This window comes from Molossus molossus, unplaced genomic scaffold (assembly GCF_014108415.1).
Source record: "Molossus molossus isolate mMolMol1 unplaced genomic scaffold, mMolMol1.p scaffold_m16_p_4, whole genome shotgun sequence".
NCBI classification, from domain to species: domain Eukaryota; kingdom Metazoa; phylum Chordata; class Mammalia; order Chiroptera; family Molossidae; genus Molossus; species Molossus molossus.
Genome location: NW_023425377.1, coordinates 32,175,384 through 32,194,314, shown reverse-complemented (window position 1 = coordinate 32,194,314; position 18,931 = coordinate 32,175,384). Strand labels below are relative to the sequence as shown.

General features: G+C 38.1%; 1 protein-coding gene across 1 annotated transcript in view; it reads left to right on the top strand.

The window, feature by feature from the left end:
- The first annotated feature begins 7,263 nt into the window (after positions 1–7,263).
- The window catches only part of LOC118616167 (protocadherin gamma-C4), a 182,207-nt gene continuing 170,539 nt past the window's right edge, over positions 7,264–18,931 (top strand). The window contains exon 1 of the mRNA XM_036241589.1: positions 7,264–9,795. Within this exon, the coding sequence (XP_036097482.1) occupies positions 7,375–9,795 (2,421 nt within the window). The 5' untranslated portion in view covers positions 7,264–7,374. The remainder of the gene's footprint in view (positions 9,796–18,931) is intronic.

Sequence of the window (18,931 nt, the reverse complement as noted above, 5' to 3'; positions counted from 1 at the left end):
CAAAAAACAGGTAGTCTAGAGTAGCTTTGTCCAATAAAAATTTAATGTGAACCTCAGATGAGAGCCACATATGGTATATTAAATTATCAAGTAGCCACATTTGAAGCAAGTGAAATTAATTTCAATACCATTTTATTCAACCTTAGCATCAAAAATAGCAGTTCAGCCTGGCCTGTGTGGCTTAATGGACTGAGCATTATTCCATGGACTGAGAGGTCCTGGTTGGGGCTCATGCTCAGGTTGCAGGCTCAATTCCTGGTCAGGGATGAGCAGGAGGCAGCCAATCAATGTTTCTATCTCTCTCACCTTTCTCTCTCTAAAAAAAAAAAAATCAATAAAAACATATGTTTTTTAAAAATAGCATTTCAATAGTTAATCAATATAGAATTATTAATGATATATTTTATATTCTTATTTTGTACTAATTCTTCAAAATATGATGTGTATTTTACACATACAGTACATCTCAATTTGGAATAACCACATTTCGAGTGTTCAGTGGTCATGTGGCTGATGGTTACTGTATTAGACAGTACAGTTCTAGAAGTATGGTTGCCTCTGAGTAAGATAGAATTATGGCTTGGCACAAATTGTTTTTCTCTTCCTAAATTTGGAGAATGAGCATTTATTTATACTTTTTCTATTTTTTTCAGCTTTGCCCTCATCTCCTTGTAAACTTCCAAAGTCTATAGTCACAAAAAACCTGCCAGCGGTAACTAGGGAACTTTCTTCCTTGTCCATTGTAAGTTTAGAAAGTGGTTACTCCCAAACAAATTCTGTCTTTCAATCAGATTGTACTAACTTAGGTTGTGTACCTATCCCTGGCTCAATGATAGTCACCATTTTGATGGTGGGGAAGAGGTGATATTTGATAATGTCTGAAGACATTTTTGATTGTTACAGCTGTGGGGGTGGGGGTCTACCGGCATCTAGTGGGTAGAAGCTAGGGATGCTGCTATATATTATAAAATACACAGAACACTTATCCCACCATAACAGAGTTATCTGTCTCAAAATAGAATCAAGACTGAGAGACCCTGCCCTAAGCTTATTATTTTAAGCCTCTATTCCAAACTAAACACTAACAAGTGGAATGAGATTATTGTTATTTTTAGATCTTCCAGAACCTACTACAGCTATAAATAGATTCAGCTTCACCTTAGATATGCAGAGAGTGGGCCCCTAAACTAAAAATAGTGTTAGAAGAAAGGAGAGGGCATGGGCAACTGTCTCAGTCCATCTGGGCTGCTCTAACAAAATACCATAAACCAAGTGACTTGTAAAGAACAGAAATTTATTTCCCAGTTCTGGAGTCTGAGAAGTCCAAGTTAAAGACACTGGCAGATTTGGTGTCTGCTGGAAGGCTTCCATATTTATAGACAGTAGCCGTTTCACTGTAATCTTACATGCTGGAAGTTGTGTGGGGGCTCTCTGTATCCTCTTTTATAAGGCCATTCAGCCCTGGCCGGTTTGGCTCAGCGGTTAGAGCGTCGACCTGCGGTCCTGAGAGACCTGGGTTCGGTTCCCGCTAAGGGCGCGTACCTCAGTTGCAGTTTGTCCCCGGCCCTGGATGGTCGTGCGGGTGGCAGCCACTCGATGTGTTCCTTTCACATCGATGTTTCTCTCTCTCTCTGTGTTCCTCTCTCTCCCTCCCACTCTACCTGAACAAAAAAATGAGAAAATGTCCTCGGGTGAGGATAAAAAATAAATAAATAAATAAATAAATACATAAAAAATAAAAATATAAGGCCATTCATACCATTTATGAGGACTCCACAGTCATGACCTAATCACCTCCCGAAAGCTTTACCTCCAAATACCATTACAGAGGGTATTAGGTTTCAGCATATGAATTGGGGTGGGGAGACACAAATATTCAGTCTATAGAGGCAACCAGTAGTATCCATGAAAGAACTAATTACTTGGAAGATTATAATAGTATATATGTAATTCCATAAGTATACAAATGACCAATAAGCAAAGCACATGAAAAGATGCTCCTCGACATCACTAATCACTGGGAAAATGCAAACCAAAACAACAATGAAATACTACCTCACACCCAATAGGATGGCTACTATTGAAAAAATAGAAAATAACAAATGTTGGCAAGGATTGGGAGTAATTGAAATCCTTGTGCCCTTTTGGTGGGTAAAATGGTATAGCCACTGTGGAAAACAGTGTGGTGATTCCTCAAAACCTTAAACATAGAATTATCATATGACTCAGCAATTCCACATCTGGATGTATACCCCAAAAAATTGAAAGCAGAGTCTTGAAGAGATATTTGTACACCCATGTTCTTAGCAGCATTATTCACAATAGCTGAAAGTTTTAAGCAACACAAATGTCCATCAACAGATGAATGGATAAGCAAAATGTGGTGTTTACATACAATGGAATATTATTCAGCTTTAAAAAGGAAGAAAATTCTGATATATGTTTCCAACATAGATGAACCTTGTGGATACTATGCTATGCAAAATAAGACAGTCACAGAAAGATAAATACTGCATGATTCCATTTATATTAGGTATTTTGAGTGGTCAAAATCATAGAAATAAAAAGTAGAATGGTGTTTGCCAGGGGATGGAGAGAGGGGAGAATGAAGAGTTATCATTTAATAGGTATAGGTTTCAGTTTTACAAGATGAAAAGAATTATGGAAATAGATGGTAGTGATGGTTTGCAGGACATTATAAATGTATTTAATACCACTGAAATGTACACTTAAAAATGATTATGATGGTAAATTTTAAGTCAGGTATATTTTACCACAATAAAAAAATTATATATGTATTTTGAAAGTATGAATAGGCATATGATATAAATTATTTAAATCAGTAATTATATAATGCAAATACTGGTGATTTAACATTTTTATTAGTATTTTATTCCTTTTTATAGTGAAAATTTCTTTTATATTGTAGATTTTACAGTGAGAATTTCTTTCTGTGATGTGAAATTCAGTTAACAATGAACAATTGCTTAGTAAAAAGTTTTCTTGAGGAAAAGAAGCTTCAAAATATATTGTCTACTTAAAAGGAAATGTAGAGAGGGAAAATTCTGTAAGAATTCTTATTTTAAGTCGATATGCATTTTAATAAATTAAAACGTTTGATTTAAATTTTGTGAAGAGACCATTTTTATTGATATTTTGTCCACAAAATATAATGACTGGTATTCTAAAATAAGTCCTGAAAACAAAGCAAATACAGTCTCCTGCTGGGGCTTTTAGAAATGAAAATAAATGTCGGTCTGGGCCTCTGGGTGCCGCTGTCGGCCAATCCGTGGGTGGAGTGAAGCAAAGCAATCCACTGGCGACTCTGACGCAGCGATCCCCGCCGACTTTGGAGAAACACATCCGGAGCGGACTCTGCGTGCCATCTCTCCCGCAGTCTTTTCCAAATATCTGGATCAGGAACGTTGGGATATTTAATCATCCTGAGTGAGGAGCTGCCTTTTCTTTGCAGAACCCCTTTGTAATCCCGGAACAACCGCAGCGAGGTGTACTCGGATCTGAAAAGCAGCATTGGGAGAAGGCGCGCTGAGTGCAGCAAGTGCTTTTTCCTTTCCTGACGTCTTTGTTCAGCCTACGCAGCAGATCCACTAGGAAATCCAGAAGCAATGGCCACAGGTGTAGAAGTGGGAGATCTCGCCAAAGATATGCATCTCAGTAACCAGAACCATGGGTGAGTGGTGAGAAGCCTTTCTTTACCGGAGGCGAAGAGAGCAGGGATGAAATGGAGAATGACAGGATAAATCAAGCGGATATGCCAAAGGAAGCTCCTAGGCCCCATGAATCTCAGACCTTCACTGGAAATCCTAGAAATGCTTTTCATAGAGAGACACTCATCCTGGATATAAATAACTTATGGCTTTTAGGGCGGACATTTTGTTTTGATAATTCTAGAAAATATCTTGATAGAAGCAAAGTTTCCTCCTAAACCACAGTACATTTGGACACTGCAAGTAATTCTCTGAATTAATTAGATCAGTTTCAGTAACTATCTTCCTTGCCCCCAGAAGTAAAAGAGAGCATTAGGGCAGTGAATATTCTGGTTGCTGTTGGAGAAATCTGGACCAGAAGAGCAGAGCTGCCACCACTTAGTGGTGGGGAGGGGACAGAACAGCTCAGGAGGGGAAAATGCAGGTCTTGGATGGCAATGCCAGTCCTCCCATACTGAGCCACAAGGAGTACAGCAGAGTTTTTCTGCAGGAGAACCTGCCTTCCACCTCCTGCAATCTTGAGGTGATCCCACTGACCTAGAATTTACCCTTAAGGTAGAATTCTACACTTTTCACACAGTCTCACAGAGCATACATAATATATACTTAGTGCTCAATAACGACAGCACCAGCTTTGACTTAGAAGACTAACAGTTAAATTATGGGGTAGAAGAGAAAACTGGAGGCAGTTTAAAGAACCATTTCAGAAAGCTAGCTGAAATAGAGGTTGAGAACTATAATGCAATACAGGCGGCTTTCAGCTGAGTGTCTAGTTGTATTACAGGCAAGAAATGTGGTTACCCTAACCAAAAATACAGAACTGAGAAACCTTGCTTAATTGGAGAAGTGAAAGATATTATAGAAAGTAATAAATACACCATCAAACAATTCACCTCTAAAAATTACTGTGTAATTTTTTTAAGCTACTGACAAGGAATTCTAAACTGGAAGCAGATTCTGAAGTACAATGTCACCATCAAAGTCATAGACAAGGACAAGCTGTCCTCCAGCACAAATATCACTCTGCATATAACCCACATCAACAAAAATGCTCTGATTTTCCAGCAGACCTACTGTATAGTTCAGGAGACTGGGAACGTCTACTTCCATCACATACATTAGTGCTTCTAACCTATATTTGGGGTCCTAAGTGCCTCCTATTTCTTTCTGACCAGCCACCCTTCCACAGTGCTGCTGGCACTGTTGTCTGATATGTGGGTGAGCGCAGAGCACAGTGGTGTTCACTGCAGCCTACCTTTGAGCTGACTGTATGGGTTCATGACCACGGTTCAGCTGGTTTCAGTGTCATCCTGAGCCTGTCTGTATTGGTGGACCACCACCATGCCCAGAGAATGCTATGCCAGGAGCTGCAGATAGAAGTCACAGCCCTCTTCAGTGTGGTACCATGCCCTGTGCTATCTGGCTACCTGGTACCAAGGTGGATGCTGACTTGGGTGCAATGCCTGGCTGTTCTATGACATGTTTCAGACCACCAATTTCAACTCTTAAACCTAGGGATGCACTGTAGCTCTATGGGTGACAGAAATGCTGCTCTCCAGGTCATCCTGTGCAATGGCGACATAGGTCATGCTGCATCTAGTCTTTGACTACAGTTTGCATGAGTTGCTGCCAGACCTCAGCAATAGCTCAACACCTACCTCCAGGCAGGAAGAGCTGTAGTGGCCTTGGCCTAATCTCGGTGCTTTCCCTCCTCTAATGACTGACCATCGTCCTCTGCCTGCATTGCTCCTCCAGCCCTGCTTTCAGCCTGGTCTCTGGTCCAAGCCTGAATTTGGAGTTGCTCCCATTGCAGCAAGAGAGATTTTTCCTATTCCTACAATCTGTGTGTGGCTTTAGATATTGCAAAATCTTAATTTCAAGTTAACTCAAGAAACATTCTTCATCTGGATATTCTCTATAGTGCCAGCAATGAAGGCTTAAATATTACATTGGATCCAGATGTATATGTGTGAGTTTTAACCTTCTATTTCATAAAGATCATCCTGCTACAAATCAATTCAGCTTGTTTTTTCTTGTTGGTGTAGGAGGAGAGCTCTATAAGTTTACTTGCTAGTTTTAATGTATATTTTGATTTGTCTCATTAACTTGGACAATTCATTTGGGGACAGATCTGTGCCTATTAGTGTGTTCTGAAAAAGGGTATTTCCTGCTAAAGAGTTCTTTCCTTGCAATATTGAAGAAGGCTCACTGCATCTTTAAGTTTCTGCCTTTGAGCTCCATGTACTTGCCTTTGAGAAGATGAGAAACTGTAGATTTTGTTAAATAGGACCAAAATTATTCTTGCAAGAAATATTTTTATGGCTTTTGATTAATTCCTTTGTTTCATCTTTTTCCAGATTCTTCTCAGTCATGGTGTCATGGCAGTCATGGTTGGCTGCCAACATCTGGTCCAATTTGTTTCTTAAAATGTCAACCTCTGGAATTCAGAGACCATGCTTTCCTAAGTTTTGGGTAAAAATAAATAAATCACTCTAAGCCTGAGACATTTTACTTAGTAACCTTTTACTAATTTTTCATAAGTAAAAGAAGAAAGACAATCTAGTCTAAAAATCCTGCTATTTAAGAAAACCAGCTTCTCTTGGAGAAATCACTGAGTGTGCTTATAGGAGAATACTTATTATCCTAATAGCTTGTCTAAAAACAAAGATGCAGTCTTTTTCTTTTCAGTTTTGAAGAATAATATCATTACTTCTGTGTCTCTTAAATTTGAAGTCTAAATTAAGCATCAATGTGACATTTTTCTAGTGAAATTTCAAGAACCCAATGTTATTTTATTCAACATATATTACTTTTGGGTGAACTAAAGGTCTTTTTTTAAAGCCCATATTAAAGATCTTTTAAAATCCACATAATACATAGACACTTCAGAAAAAGATGAAAAATGAGGATGAAGTAAACATAGCCTTAAAAATGCCAAGGTTTCTGATAAATATTCAAAGCACAATGGAGAGCAAATGGGACAGTCCAATTTTTTATAAGTCTGGCTTATATTTTAAGTTTGTTTTTCCCTTTAATTTTGTTCATCCTCACAGAAAAGTTGCTCTTATATGTAATCTGAGAAATTATCAAGTGGTCAACACATACTACAGAGTGGAAGGATGATTTTTATCCTCTTTGTGATAATCCCTGAAAAGCAAACAGGGAAAGCAGATAGCTTGGGAACACTGGGTTTCTACTGTATATTGCAATTTAGTAACACTTAGATATGATTAATTAAGTGGAATAGTAGTTTATACTTTTCATACATGTATTGTACAATGCTTAATTATTTCCTTAACAAATAAACTAAAACTTGAGGATAGATAGATCAGGTGAATTAGAACGTTTATTACAAAAGAGTGCAGTAACTGATTATGACTCTAGGCGCCGCTGTTCACCAATCTGGGAGATACTGGCAGCGCGCGCACATCCCCCACCAAAAAAAAGGAAGAAAGAAAAAAAAAAATAAAGGTTCTTAGAACCTCCATCACCACCAGATCGAAAACGGTTTCTCGGAGGCTGCCGAGATCCTTGTTCCACTTTCCGCTCTGAATTCTCCTGAAAATTCAGTTAATTTAGGCTCAAAAGAGCAGAGAACAAATACCCTTGGTACCGGACTGGGAGAAAACTGTGAAGCGATAAAACAATGGAGATTTGGGTGAAGCTGCCCGGCTACAGCGGACTGGTCCTGCTGGTCCTTTTTCTGGGGCTGCTGTTGGAAGCCCGGGCCAGAAAGATCCGCTACTCGGTGCCAGAAGAGACAGAGGAAGGTTTCTTCGTGGGCAATATCGCCAAAGACCTGGGGCTACAACCCCAGGAGCTGGCAGAGCGCGGAGTCCGCATCGTCTCCAGAGGTAGGACGCAGCTCTTTGCTCTTAACCTGCGAAGCGGCAGCTTGGTCACCGCGGGCAGGATAGACCGGGAGGAGCTCTGTGCTCAGATCGAGCAGTGTCTGGTGAGTTTTAACATCTTGGTAGAGGATAAAATGAAGCTTTTCCCTGTTGAAGTGGAAATAATGGATATTAATGATAACACTCCCCAATTCCAGTTAGAGGAATTGGAATTTAAAATGAATGAGCTAACCACTCCAGGTACAAGGATTCCCCTGCCTTCTGGGCAAGACCTTGATGTGGGTATTAATTCACTCCAGAGCTACCAGCTCAGCTCCAACCCTCATTTCTCCCTGGATGTGCAACAAGGAGCTGATGGGTTCCAACACCCAGAGATGGTGCTTCAGAGTCCCCTGGATAGGGAAGAAGAAGCTGTCCACCACCTCCTCCTCACAGCCTCTGATGGGGGCAACCCAGGACATTCTGGAACCCTCCGAATTCGTGTTCAGGTAGTTGATGCAAATGACAACCCTCCAGAATTCACTCAATCAGAGTATCACATGAGTGTCCCAGAGAACGTGCCACTGGGCACTCGGCTGCTCACAGTAAAAGCCACCGACCCAGATGAAGGAGCCAATGGGGAAGTAACATACTCCTTTCATAATATAGACCAAAAAGTAGCTCAAATATTTCAATTGGATTCTTACACAGGAAAAATATCAAATAAAGAACCCTTGGATTTTGAAGAATACAAAATTTATCCAATGGAAATTCAAGCTCAGGATGGTGCAGGTCTTATGTCTCGAACTAAGGTGCTGATCAAAGTTCTGGACAGAAATGATAATGCCCCAGAAGTGACCATCACCTCTGTCACCACTGCAGTCCCAGAAAACTTTCCTCCTGAAACCATAATTGCTTTTATCAATGTGCATGACCAGGACTCTGGAGACAATGGTCACACTACATGTTCCATTCCTGAAAATCTACCCTTTAAATTAGAAAAGTTAGATGATAATTACTACCGTTTAGTAACAGAAAGAACACTGGACAGAGAACTTACCTCCAGGTACAACATCACAGTAACAGCAACAGATCAGGGAACTCCAACTCTATCTACTGAAATGCACATTTCATTGCAAGTGACAGATATCAACGACAACCCCCCTGCCTTCACCCAGGACTCTTACTCCACGTGCATACCGGAAAACAACCCTAGAGGAGCCTCCATCTTCTCTGTGACAGCCCATGACACTGACAGCGATGAGAATGCACGTGTTATTTACTCACTAGTAGAGGACACCATCCAGGGGGCACCTCTGTCCTCCTACGTTTCCATTAACGCAGACACCGGCGTCCTGTACGCTCTGCGATCTTTTGACTATGAGCAGTTTCGGGACCTGCAATTGAGAGTGACTGCGCGTGACAGCGGGGACCCACCGCTTAGCAGCAACGTGTCCGTGAGCATATTCCTGCTAGACCAGAATGACAACACGCCCCAAATCCTGTATCCTGCTCTCCCTACTGATGGTTCCACCGGCATGGAGCTGGCACCCCGCTCCGCAGAACCTGGGTACCTGGTGACCAAGGTCGTGGCAGTGGACAGAGACTCAGGCCAGAACGCCTGGTTGTCCTACCGCCTGCTTAAAGCCAGCGAACCAGGGCTCTTCGCGGTGGGGCTGCACACGGGCGAGGTGCGCACTGCGCGGGCCCTGCTGGACAGAGATGCGCTCAAGCAGAGCCTGGTGGTGGCGGTCCAAGACCACGGCCAGCCCCCTCTCTCAGCCACTGTTTCACTCACCGTGGCCGTGGCTGACAGTATCCCAGACCTCCTGGCTGACCTGGGTAATCTGGAGCCCTCCGTTGACCCTGATGACTCCAGCCTTACGCTGTACCTGGTGGTGGCAGTAGCCGCTGTCTCCTGCGTTTTTCTCGCCTTTGTCATCATGCTGCTGGCGCTCAGACTGCGGCGCTGGCACACGTCACGTCTGCTCCAGGCTTCGGGAGACAGGTTGGAGGGCGTGCCCGCTTCGCACTTCCTGGGCGTGGACGGGGTGCGGGCGTTCCTGCAGACCTATTCCCATGAGGTCTCGCTCAGCTCGGACTCGAGGAAGAGTCACCTGATTTTCCCGCAACCCAACTATGCAGACACGCTCATCAGCCAGGAGAGCTGTGAGAAAAAGGATTTTCTGTCAGCACCTCAGTCTTTACCTGAAGACAAAAAAGAAACATTTTCTCAGGTAACCTTTTTGTAATAAATTTACCTAGATAAAAATAATCTCTCTACTACTTGCTTTCACCTTTTACTACTAACAGTTCTTCTATTTCCCATATATCTTTGTACATTTCTATTTCCAAATCCTGGGAAATCGTTATTAAGTGTTTCTATCTAGGATATTTATCATTGTTCTTTCACTGAAAAGGAGACTAGGTGATTGGGATGAAGAGTACGCGTGAGATGCTACCTCAGTGGTGGAAAGAGCGCTGCCTCAGAAACAAGGAGATCTGGCTTCTAACATTTTCTTGCTTGTCTCTTACCAAGTAATTTTTATTTTTTCTTGTTTTACATTGCCTTATCTGGAAAGAATAGGGTTTGACTAGAAAAGACTCACGAATATTTATGTTAATAATAGTATTTTCAAATTTCCTTATGGTACGAACACCTCCTAATTCCTAAATATAATGTAGATGTCATCTGTCAGGTGTCAGGATGCTATTTTATTTGGGGACATATGGCCCTGGCCGGTTTGGCTCAGCGGTTGGAGCGTTCACCTGCAGACCAGAGAGTCCCAGGTTCGGTTCCCACTAGGGGCACGTACCAAAAAAAAAAAAGGATTCATCTATTTGGGGACATATTAAAAAGTAAAGATTTTCTAAAATAGTAATTTTAGTTGTTAGTATAAAATTATAGAAATCTATGTAAGTTGCAAATTTAAGTTATTATTCATGTTAGCCCTTTGTTTAATATTATATTTTGAGTTATTTTGTGCAGGCTAAAGAATACATCAAATGTTTAAGTTACTTATAAAATGATGCAATAAAATGAATGATAGAAAATTGACTATGCAATTTGAGCATTAGTTTTGAAGTCTCTTGACTTGTACCATTATTCCTGTAGTGGAGGTGATTAATAAAAATCAAAAGTATATATTCCATTTTAAAGTGTGTGCTAACTCTTCACAAGAAATGGATTATAGGAGAGTAAGTCCATGCTTTGATTTACTTACTCTGCTCCAATAAATTATAGTGATATATAAAATACAAAAAGAAGAAAGCAAAAGTATAATAAGGCTCAAATAAAAGATAAGCATCTATCCTGGCTGGTGTGGTTCAATGGATTGAACATTATCCTGTGCACCAGGAGGTCACCAGTTTGATTCCTGGCCAGGCCCTGGTGGGGGTCGTGCAGAAGGCAGCTGATTGATGCTTCTATCTCCCTCTCCTTTCCTCTCTATCTAAAAATCAATAAAAACATATATTTTTAAAAGATAATTATCTAAATAGATGACAAGTAAAAAGGAAAGTGGTGAGCCAGACTAAAGTTGTGGGAGTTCTAATCTTGTATTTAGATGAAGGCAATGAAGGTCAGAAGATTTTTCCAGCAGTGTAATAAAGACAAAAGTGTTTCAGTCTAAACAATGGACATGAGCCAGGCTTACTACTTAAATGCAAAATAAGCAATTAGGCCCCTTGGGTAATTAGAAAAGGGAAATTGCATAAAATGTTGTCTACCTATTCCTTAGGTCATAACTTGTTGCAAGCCTGAGACCAAGGGAGAATGGTGGATACAGACAATGAACACTGAAAATATCTCTGATGTGAGCTGTGATATCAAAACACTGAACCCAGGAGTGAGGAAAAAAGGGAGAGGACGTTGGGGGCAGGGGGAGTCTTCCACTTAAAATAAATGTACAAACCAAAGTGTTGAAACATACTGTCTTCTGAAATTTATTGTTGCTAATGAGAAATTTTGTCAACAGATTGTCATTGTTTTTTAGGAAATGTCTGTATTCTCTCTGGTGGCGTTTAAAATTTTCTCTCATTCCTGCTGAATGTCTAAGTGTAGATTTTGATTTTGATTTTCTGTTTGGTACCAAGAGTATACTCTCAATTAATAACATATCTTATTATAATTTAAACTTTTCTCAGTTCTTAAAATATCACTTCTGTATATATAAATGAGCTAAGTTTATCTATTTTAAAAAAAGAGATTAAGTTGGCTGATTTTAAAAATCCATCTAGATCCTGCTGACAAGATACATGCTTAAAACAAAAATATACAGTATATACCTTTATTTTCAATATTTCAGTGTAATTCACACACACTCACAAAACAAAGCAGTCATGTCAATAAGTATAAAAAGAACAGACAAAAGATTATAAAACGTATGAGCTCCTGTCACTGAACAATATAGCTTTAGAAATAATACTAGAAGAGCCCTGGCTGGTTTTGCTCAGTGGTTAGAGCGTCAGCCTGTGGTCCAGAGAGACCGGGGTTCAGTTCCCACTAAGGGCATGTACCTCGGTTGTGTTGTGGATTTTCCCCCGGCCCTAATTGGGTCGTGTGGGTGGCAGCCACTCAATGTGTCCCTTTCATGTCAATGTTTGTCTCTCTCTCCCTCCTGCTCTATCTGAACAAAAAAAATGGAAAATGTCCTGGGTGAGGATAAAAAAAAAAAGAAAGAAAGAAATAATATTAGGAGATTTTAATCCAATTCCATAAAAAAACAATAGACCCTACAGGCAGAAAGTTACTAAGCATATACAGAAGATTTGAACAACAGAATCTTTAAGAGTGATCTAATAGATCTGTATAGAATCCTATATACACACAACAAACATAGAATAGCCATTCTTTACATGAACATATGGAAAATCTACAACAATTTATTGCAGTCATCACAAAAAAGGCATAGCAAATTCCCAAGTACCAATCATACACATGCCTGGGGGGGGGGGGGTGAGGGGAAATAAGGAGAGGCTGGTAAAAGGTATAAACTTTTAGTTATAAAATTAATAAAGTCTGAAATCTAATGTGTGACATGGTAGAGACTATAGTTGATGACACTGTATTGTATAACTAAATTTTGCTAAGAGAGTAGAACTTAAATGGTCTCATAAAATGAGAAGTGATGGATGTGTTAATTAGCTCAGGAGGAATCTTTTCACAATATATACATATTTCAAGTCATCATGTTGAATACTTTAAATATCTTACCATTTTATTTGTCAATTGTACCTCAATAAAGCTGGGGGGGGATCAGATATCAAACATTTAAAAATAGTAAAAGGAAACAAAAAAGTTTAGATACTAAAATCTATACCCCTAAATTAGTCTTGGGTTTTAAAAATCACAATAGATATGAAGACTATTTAGAAATAAACAAAAATTAAAATATTATTTATTAAAAATTGTGGAATGCAGCTAAAACAGTATTTAGTGGTAAATTTATAGACAAATGCAATATTTAAAAAGCAAATGATTTAAAATAAATGAATTTAGTTTCTTATTAAAGAAATAAAACAAAAAACATAACAGCATAAACTGAAAGAAAATAATAGAAAAAATAACAAAGATAGAAGTATTAGTTACTGAAATGCAAACAAGGAAGAATTCTGATGATGAAACATTAGAAGTAGACAATAAAGGTCATACCAGTGGGAAGAAAAAGAACATTTTCTTAAGTCCAAGTTGGGACTAACATAGGCTAGGCAGATGCCATGAGTTTAACACTCTTTTTAAACATTCTAAATAAAAACCCAGAATTCTAATTTAAAACAAAAAAACAAAGACCTGGAAAAGGAGAAAGAGAAGAAAAAAGCAAGGGAAACTGGGAAAAAATAACTTGGTATAAATCAAGAAGCATGAATAAGAAATAATATACTAAGTAAAAGCAGATATTGTGAAAGACAAAGAGATATATCTTTAGAAAATTGCAATGAAGGATGTTGAGTATTATGTAATGAGACTCGAAATCATCAAAACATTGTTGATGAAAAGGTTTTTAAAAACAAACTAAAGGCTCTACTGGAAAGTATGGTGAGGTGATATAAATTTTTTCCAATAAATATTTCATCAGTGTTCTCAGAGAATTGGATAAAAGTAAAAATGAAAAAAGTTCAATAGGGAAGAAGCCAAAAAGCAAACAAACTTAAATGAGACTAGAAATAGCCGATCTCACTGAGGAATGTTGATTTGAAGTCTCAGTTAAGATATCAAATCCTGTTCACTATATATTTTAAAATAATATAGCTATTTATTATTTTTAAAATAATATTTATAGCTTATGACAGTTTATTTCAGGAATGCAAGGATATTTCAATGATATCTGCTGATCTAATAATGTAAATCTCCATATTAAGAGATTAAAGATAAAAAACATGTATTTATTTCAATATAGGCATAGTAAAGTTCTTGAGAACATTCAATGCATGATTAAAATATTTGAGTAGCCCTGGCTGGAGTTGCTCGGTTATTAGTTAGAGTGTCGGCCTGTGGACAGAAGTGTTGAGGGTACAATTTCCAGTCAAGGGCATGTACCTGGGTTGCAGGTTTTATCCCTTCCTGCAAAGGGGCATGCGTGGGAGACCAATCAATGTGAGAGAAATGATGTTTCTCTCTCTCTCCCCCCTGCCTCTCTTCTACTCTCTTTTTAAAAAATCAATAGAAAAGCGATCCTCCAGTGAGGATTAACAACAACAACAACAAAAATCTTTTAATAAACTAGGAATTGAAGGAAATTTTCTTAACCTGATAAACAATTTCTATTAAAAACTTATAGTCTACCCTGGCCAGTTTGTCTCAGCTGTTAGAGCATCGGCCTGTGGACTGAAGGGTCTTGGGTTCAATTCTTGGCCCTGGAGGGGGTCATGTAGGAGGCAACTGATCAATGTGTCTCGCTCACATCAATGTTTCTCTTTCTCTTTCTCTCCCTCCTTCCCTTCCACTCTATCTAAAAATCAATGGAAAAATGTCCTCTGGTGAGGATTAACAACAACAACAAATGTATAGTCGACACAAAGAAATCTACAGATTCTATGCAATTCCTTTAAAAACCTCAGTGACTTCTTTTGCAGAAATAGAAAAAAAAATCCATACTAAAATTTACGTGGATTATGAAGGGATTTGAGTAGCCAAAGCAATCTTGTAAAAGAAGAAGTTGGAGATCTCACAATTTCTGATTTCAAAACTTAATTCAAAGATACAATAATCAGAACAGTATGATACTAGCATGAAGACAGACATATAGGTCAGTGGAATAGAATAGAGAGGCTAGAAATAAACTGTCATCACATATATGATCAAATGATTTTCAACAAGAGTGCCAAGACTGTTCAATGAAGAATGGATGATCTTTTTAACAAATGGTTTTGAGAAAACTGGATGTCCACATGTTAAAAAAAAAAAAAAAATTAGGCCTTTACCTTACACCATATACAAAAATTTACTCAAGATGGATTAAAGACCTAAACACAAGAGCTTAAATTATAAAACTCCTAGAAGAAAACATAGTGGAAAATCTTCATGACATTGGATTTGGCAATGATTTCTTAAATATGGCACTAAAAGCACAGGTAACAAAAGAAAAATAGATAAACTGGACTTTATCAAAATTAAAAACTCTTGTGCATCAAAGGACAATATCTACAGAGTGAAAAGTCAACTCAGAATGGGAGAAAATATTTGCAAGTCATTCATCCGATGAGGACTGATATCTGAAATATATAAAGAACTCCTATAACTTGCAACGAAAAACAACCAGATTTAAAAATGGACAACAGACTTGAATAGACATTTCTCCAAATAAAGTACACAAATGGCTGATAAGTACATGAATTATGCTCTGTATCACTAAATATTAGGGAAATACGAATCAAAATAATAATGAGATACCATTCATACTCAGTAGGGATGGCTATTACGAAAAACAACAAAAAAAGAAAAGAACAAGTGTCATCAATCATATGGAGTATTGGAACGTTCATGCACTGCTGGTGGGAATGTAAAATAATACTACTGCTATGGAAATGGCATGATGATTCCTCAAAAGAAGTTCAACAGAATAATCAAATGATTCAGTAATATACCCAAAAGAAACAAAAGCAGGAACTTGGACAGATATTTATGCACTCACGTTCACAGCAGCACTATTCACAATAGCCAAACAATAGAAGCAAGCCAAGTGTCCACTAACAGATGAATATTCCAATACTCCATATGATCAGTGACAGATGAATATTTGTGTATATATACACTTATGAATATTCAGCCTTAAAAAAGAAAAGACTTGCCCTGGCCGGTTTGGCTCAGCAGTTAGAGCATTGGCCCGCAGATGAGAGACTCCTGGGTTCAGTTCCCACTAAGGGCACACACCTCGGTTGCAGCTTGTCCTCGGCCCTGGTTAGGGTCGTGTGGGTGGTGACCACTCAATGTGTCTCTCTCACATCGATGTTTCTCTCTCTCTCTTCCTTCCTCTCTCCCTCCCTCCCCCTCTATCTGAAGATAAATGAAAAAAAAAAATGTCCTCGGGTGAGGATTAAAAAAAAAAAGAAAAGACTTAGACACATGCTACAACATGGATGAACCTTGACAACATTATGCTAAGTGAAATAAGCCAGCCACAAAAGGACAAATACTGTATGATTCCTTTTATTATGAAGTTCTTAGAGTAGTCAAATGTATAGAAATAGAAAGTATAATGGTGGTTGCCAGGGTTATAGAGGAAAGAGGAATGGTGAGTTAGTGTTTAATGAATATAGAGTTTCAATTGGAGAAGATAAAAAAGTTCTGGAGATCAGTGTGTATATACTTAATGCTACAGAACAGTACACTTGAAATGGTTAAAATGGTCAATTTTATGTTATGTCCTCAGGTGAGGATTTTACCACTATTAAAAAAAAAAAAAAAAAAAGAAGTCCAGTTACTCTGCTGTTAAGTTCATGAGAGAAAAAAAAAAGCCATGTGAAAAGGAAGAGGCCATGAATCTACATAGAAAGTCATCCAGATGTTTCACCACACCAGCTGAACCCAGTACCCAGATGATACTGCATGAATAACCACCAGCAAGACCAGTAGAAGAACAGAAATAGATTACCCCAGCTCAAATAGAAAATTATTGAACAAATAAAACCATGTAATTTTAAGACACTGATTTTGGGGTGGATTGTTATACTCAATGATAACTGAAGTGATATGCATAATGCATACAATTTGACCCAGAAATCCCATTTTCAGGTTAATACCCTAGTCCTAGAGAGATGTATACATGAGGAGACATGTCCAGTAAGCTTCATTGTCTCATTGTCTGCAATAGTGAAGAAGGAAGGGGAGAGAGGTAGACAAGGAAGGAGATAAGGAGAGGAAAGAGAGGGAGGAAGGAAAGAGAGGGAAGAAGGAATGGAGAGAAGGAAGCAAAAGGAAAAATAACCTAATATCCTCCTACAGATATAGAAAAATAAAACTTAACATCTTTTAAATAATGGAATAATATACAGCAGTTAAAATGAACATTATCAACATAAGTAAATATCAAAAGTGAAATGTTGAGCCAGGCAACTACTAATCTATTTTTTAATCTTTTATAGATTTGTCCTTTCTGGATATTTAATAGCAAATAAATCATACAATATGTGATAACAAAGAAAGTGAAATGTTGAGGAAAGTGCATTGCAGGATAGGTATAGCATGCTACTATTTGTATGAATTGAAAGTAGACAAAATGTTTATGGATGCATCCATATGCAGTAAAAAAAAAAAAATACATACATGGGAATAATAACTGCTCTATTCTGGGTGGTGGTTACTTCTATGAAGGAAGGAAAAGGACTGTTTTTAAGGAAGTCTATCAGAGGAGTTTGAGTCTTTTTTTGGGTTTGTTTTTAAAAATTGATCTCCAACAACCATAGTAATAATTGTTTCAGGCAAGAATCACCCATGGTGAAAGCTCATTTAGAAACATGACATTTATATAGTATTAAAGCATCTCCCTACAAGATACTAATTAAAACGAAGAGAAAACAGTAATTTTACTAGAGATATTATCAATAGAGAAACCTAGTAGTCACCACCTTAACCAAAAGATCAATGTTAACATTAGCAGTAATGAAACAAAGATATCATGTGCCTCCTGATAAGATGCGCTGAAAAGGCTACAACATAATTTCTGTAGCATTCCTGCCCCAAACCACATATCATCTAAATCTAATCATGGGGGGGGGATATCAGACAAACCCTAATGATGGGTATTATACTAAATAACTAGCCACTACTCTTCAAAAGAGTAAAGTCATGAAATATAAATAAAGGCTGATGAACTGTCTCAGATTAAATGTAACTAAAGAGGCCCAGCCGGTGTGGTTCAGTGGTTGAGCATGGACCCATGCACCAAGGGGTTGCTGGTTCAATTCCTGGTCAGGGCACATGCCCAGGTTGTAGGGTCAATCACCAGTGGGGGACATGCAGGAGGCAGCCAATCAATGTTCTCTCTCATCGATGTTTCTATCTCTCTCTCCCTCTCCCATCCTTTCTCTCTAAAAATCAATAAAGAAAACAAAATTAAATGTAACTAAAGAGCCTGGCCAGCATGGCTCAGTGGTTGAGCATTAACCCATGCACCAAGAGGTAATCAGTTTGATTCCCAGTCATGGCACATGCCCAGATTGTGGGCTTGCAGGAGGTGGCAGGAGGTGGCCAATTGATGTTCTCTCTCATCAATGTGTCTGTCTATCTCTCTCTCCCTCTCTTTCTAAAACCAATAAAGAAAAAAAATAAAAATAAACAAATAAATGTAACTAAAGATAAGTCATTACATAAATCCTGGATTTAATCTTAGACCAGATTTTTTTTTCTTTTTGCTATAAAGAAAAATTAGTATGGCAACTGGCAAAATTGGACTAACGTTTGTAGGTAAGATAATAGAACTATATCAGTGCCAATTTACTGACTTGTACCTTATGTTGGTAATGAAGGAACTACACACTGAAGTATTTAAGAGGTAAAGGAGCATCATATCTACAACATACTCTAATATAATTCAGAGAGATTGAGAGACAGAGAGAGACAGCATGAAATAAAAATGTTAACATTTTTGATAATTTGGATGACAAGTATATGGGAATCCTTTGTACTATTTGTGTAACCTTTCTATAAGTCTGAAATTATTCAAAATAAAATGTTTAAAACTGATATCAAATATGGCAAAATATTAAGATTTGATAAATGTTAAATAGTATGTACACAGACTTTCATTATATTATTTTCTATGCTTGCCTATATGTTTGAAATTTTTCAGAATTTTTGAAATAACAAATGTATTATCCATAAGTACATAAAATGAAACAGAGTAAAAAGACATCCACTGCATAGCATTTTATGTA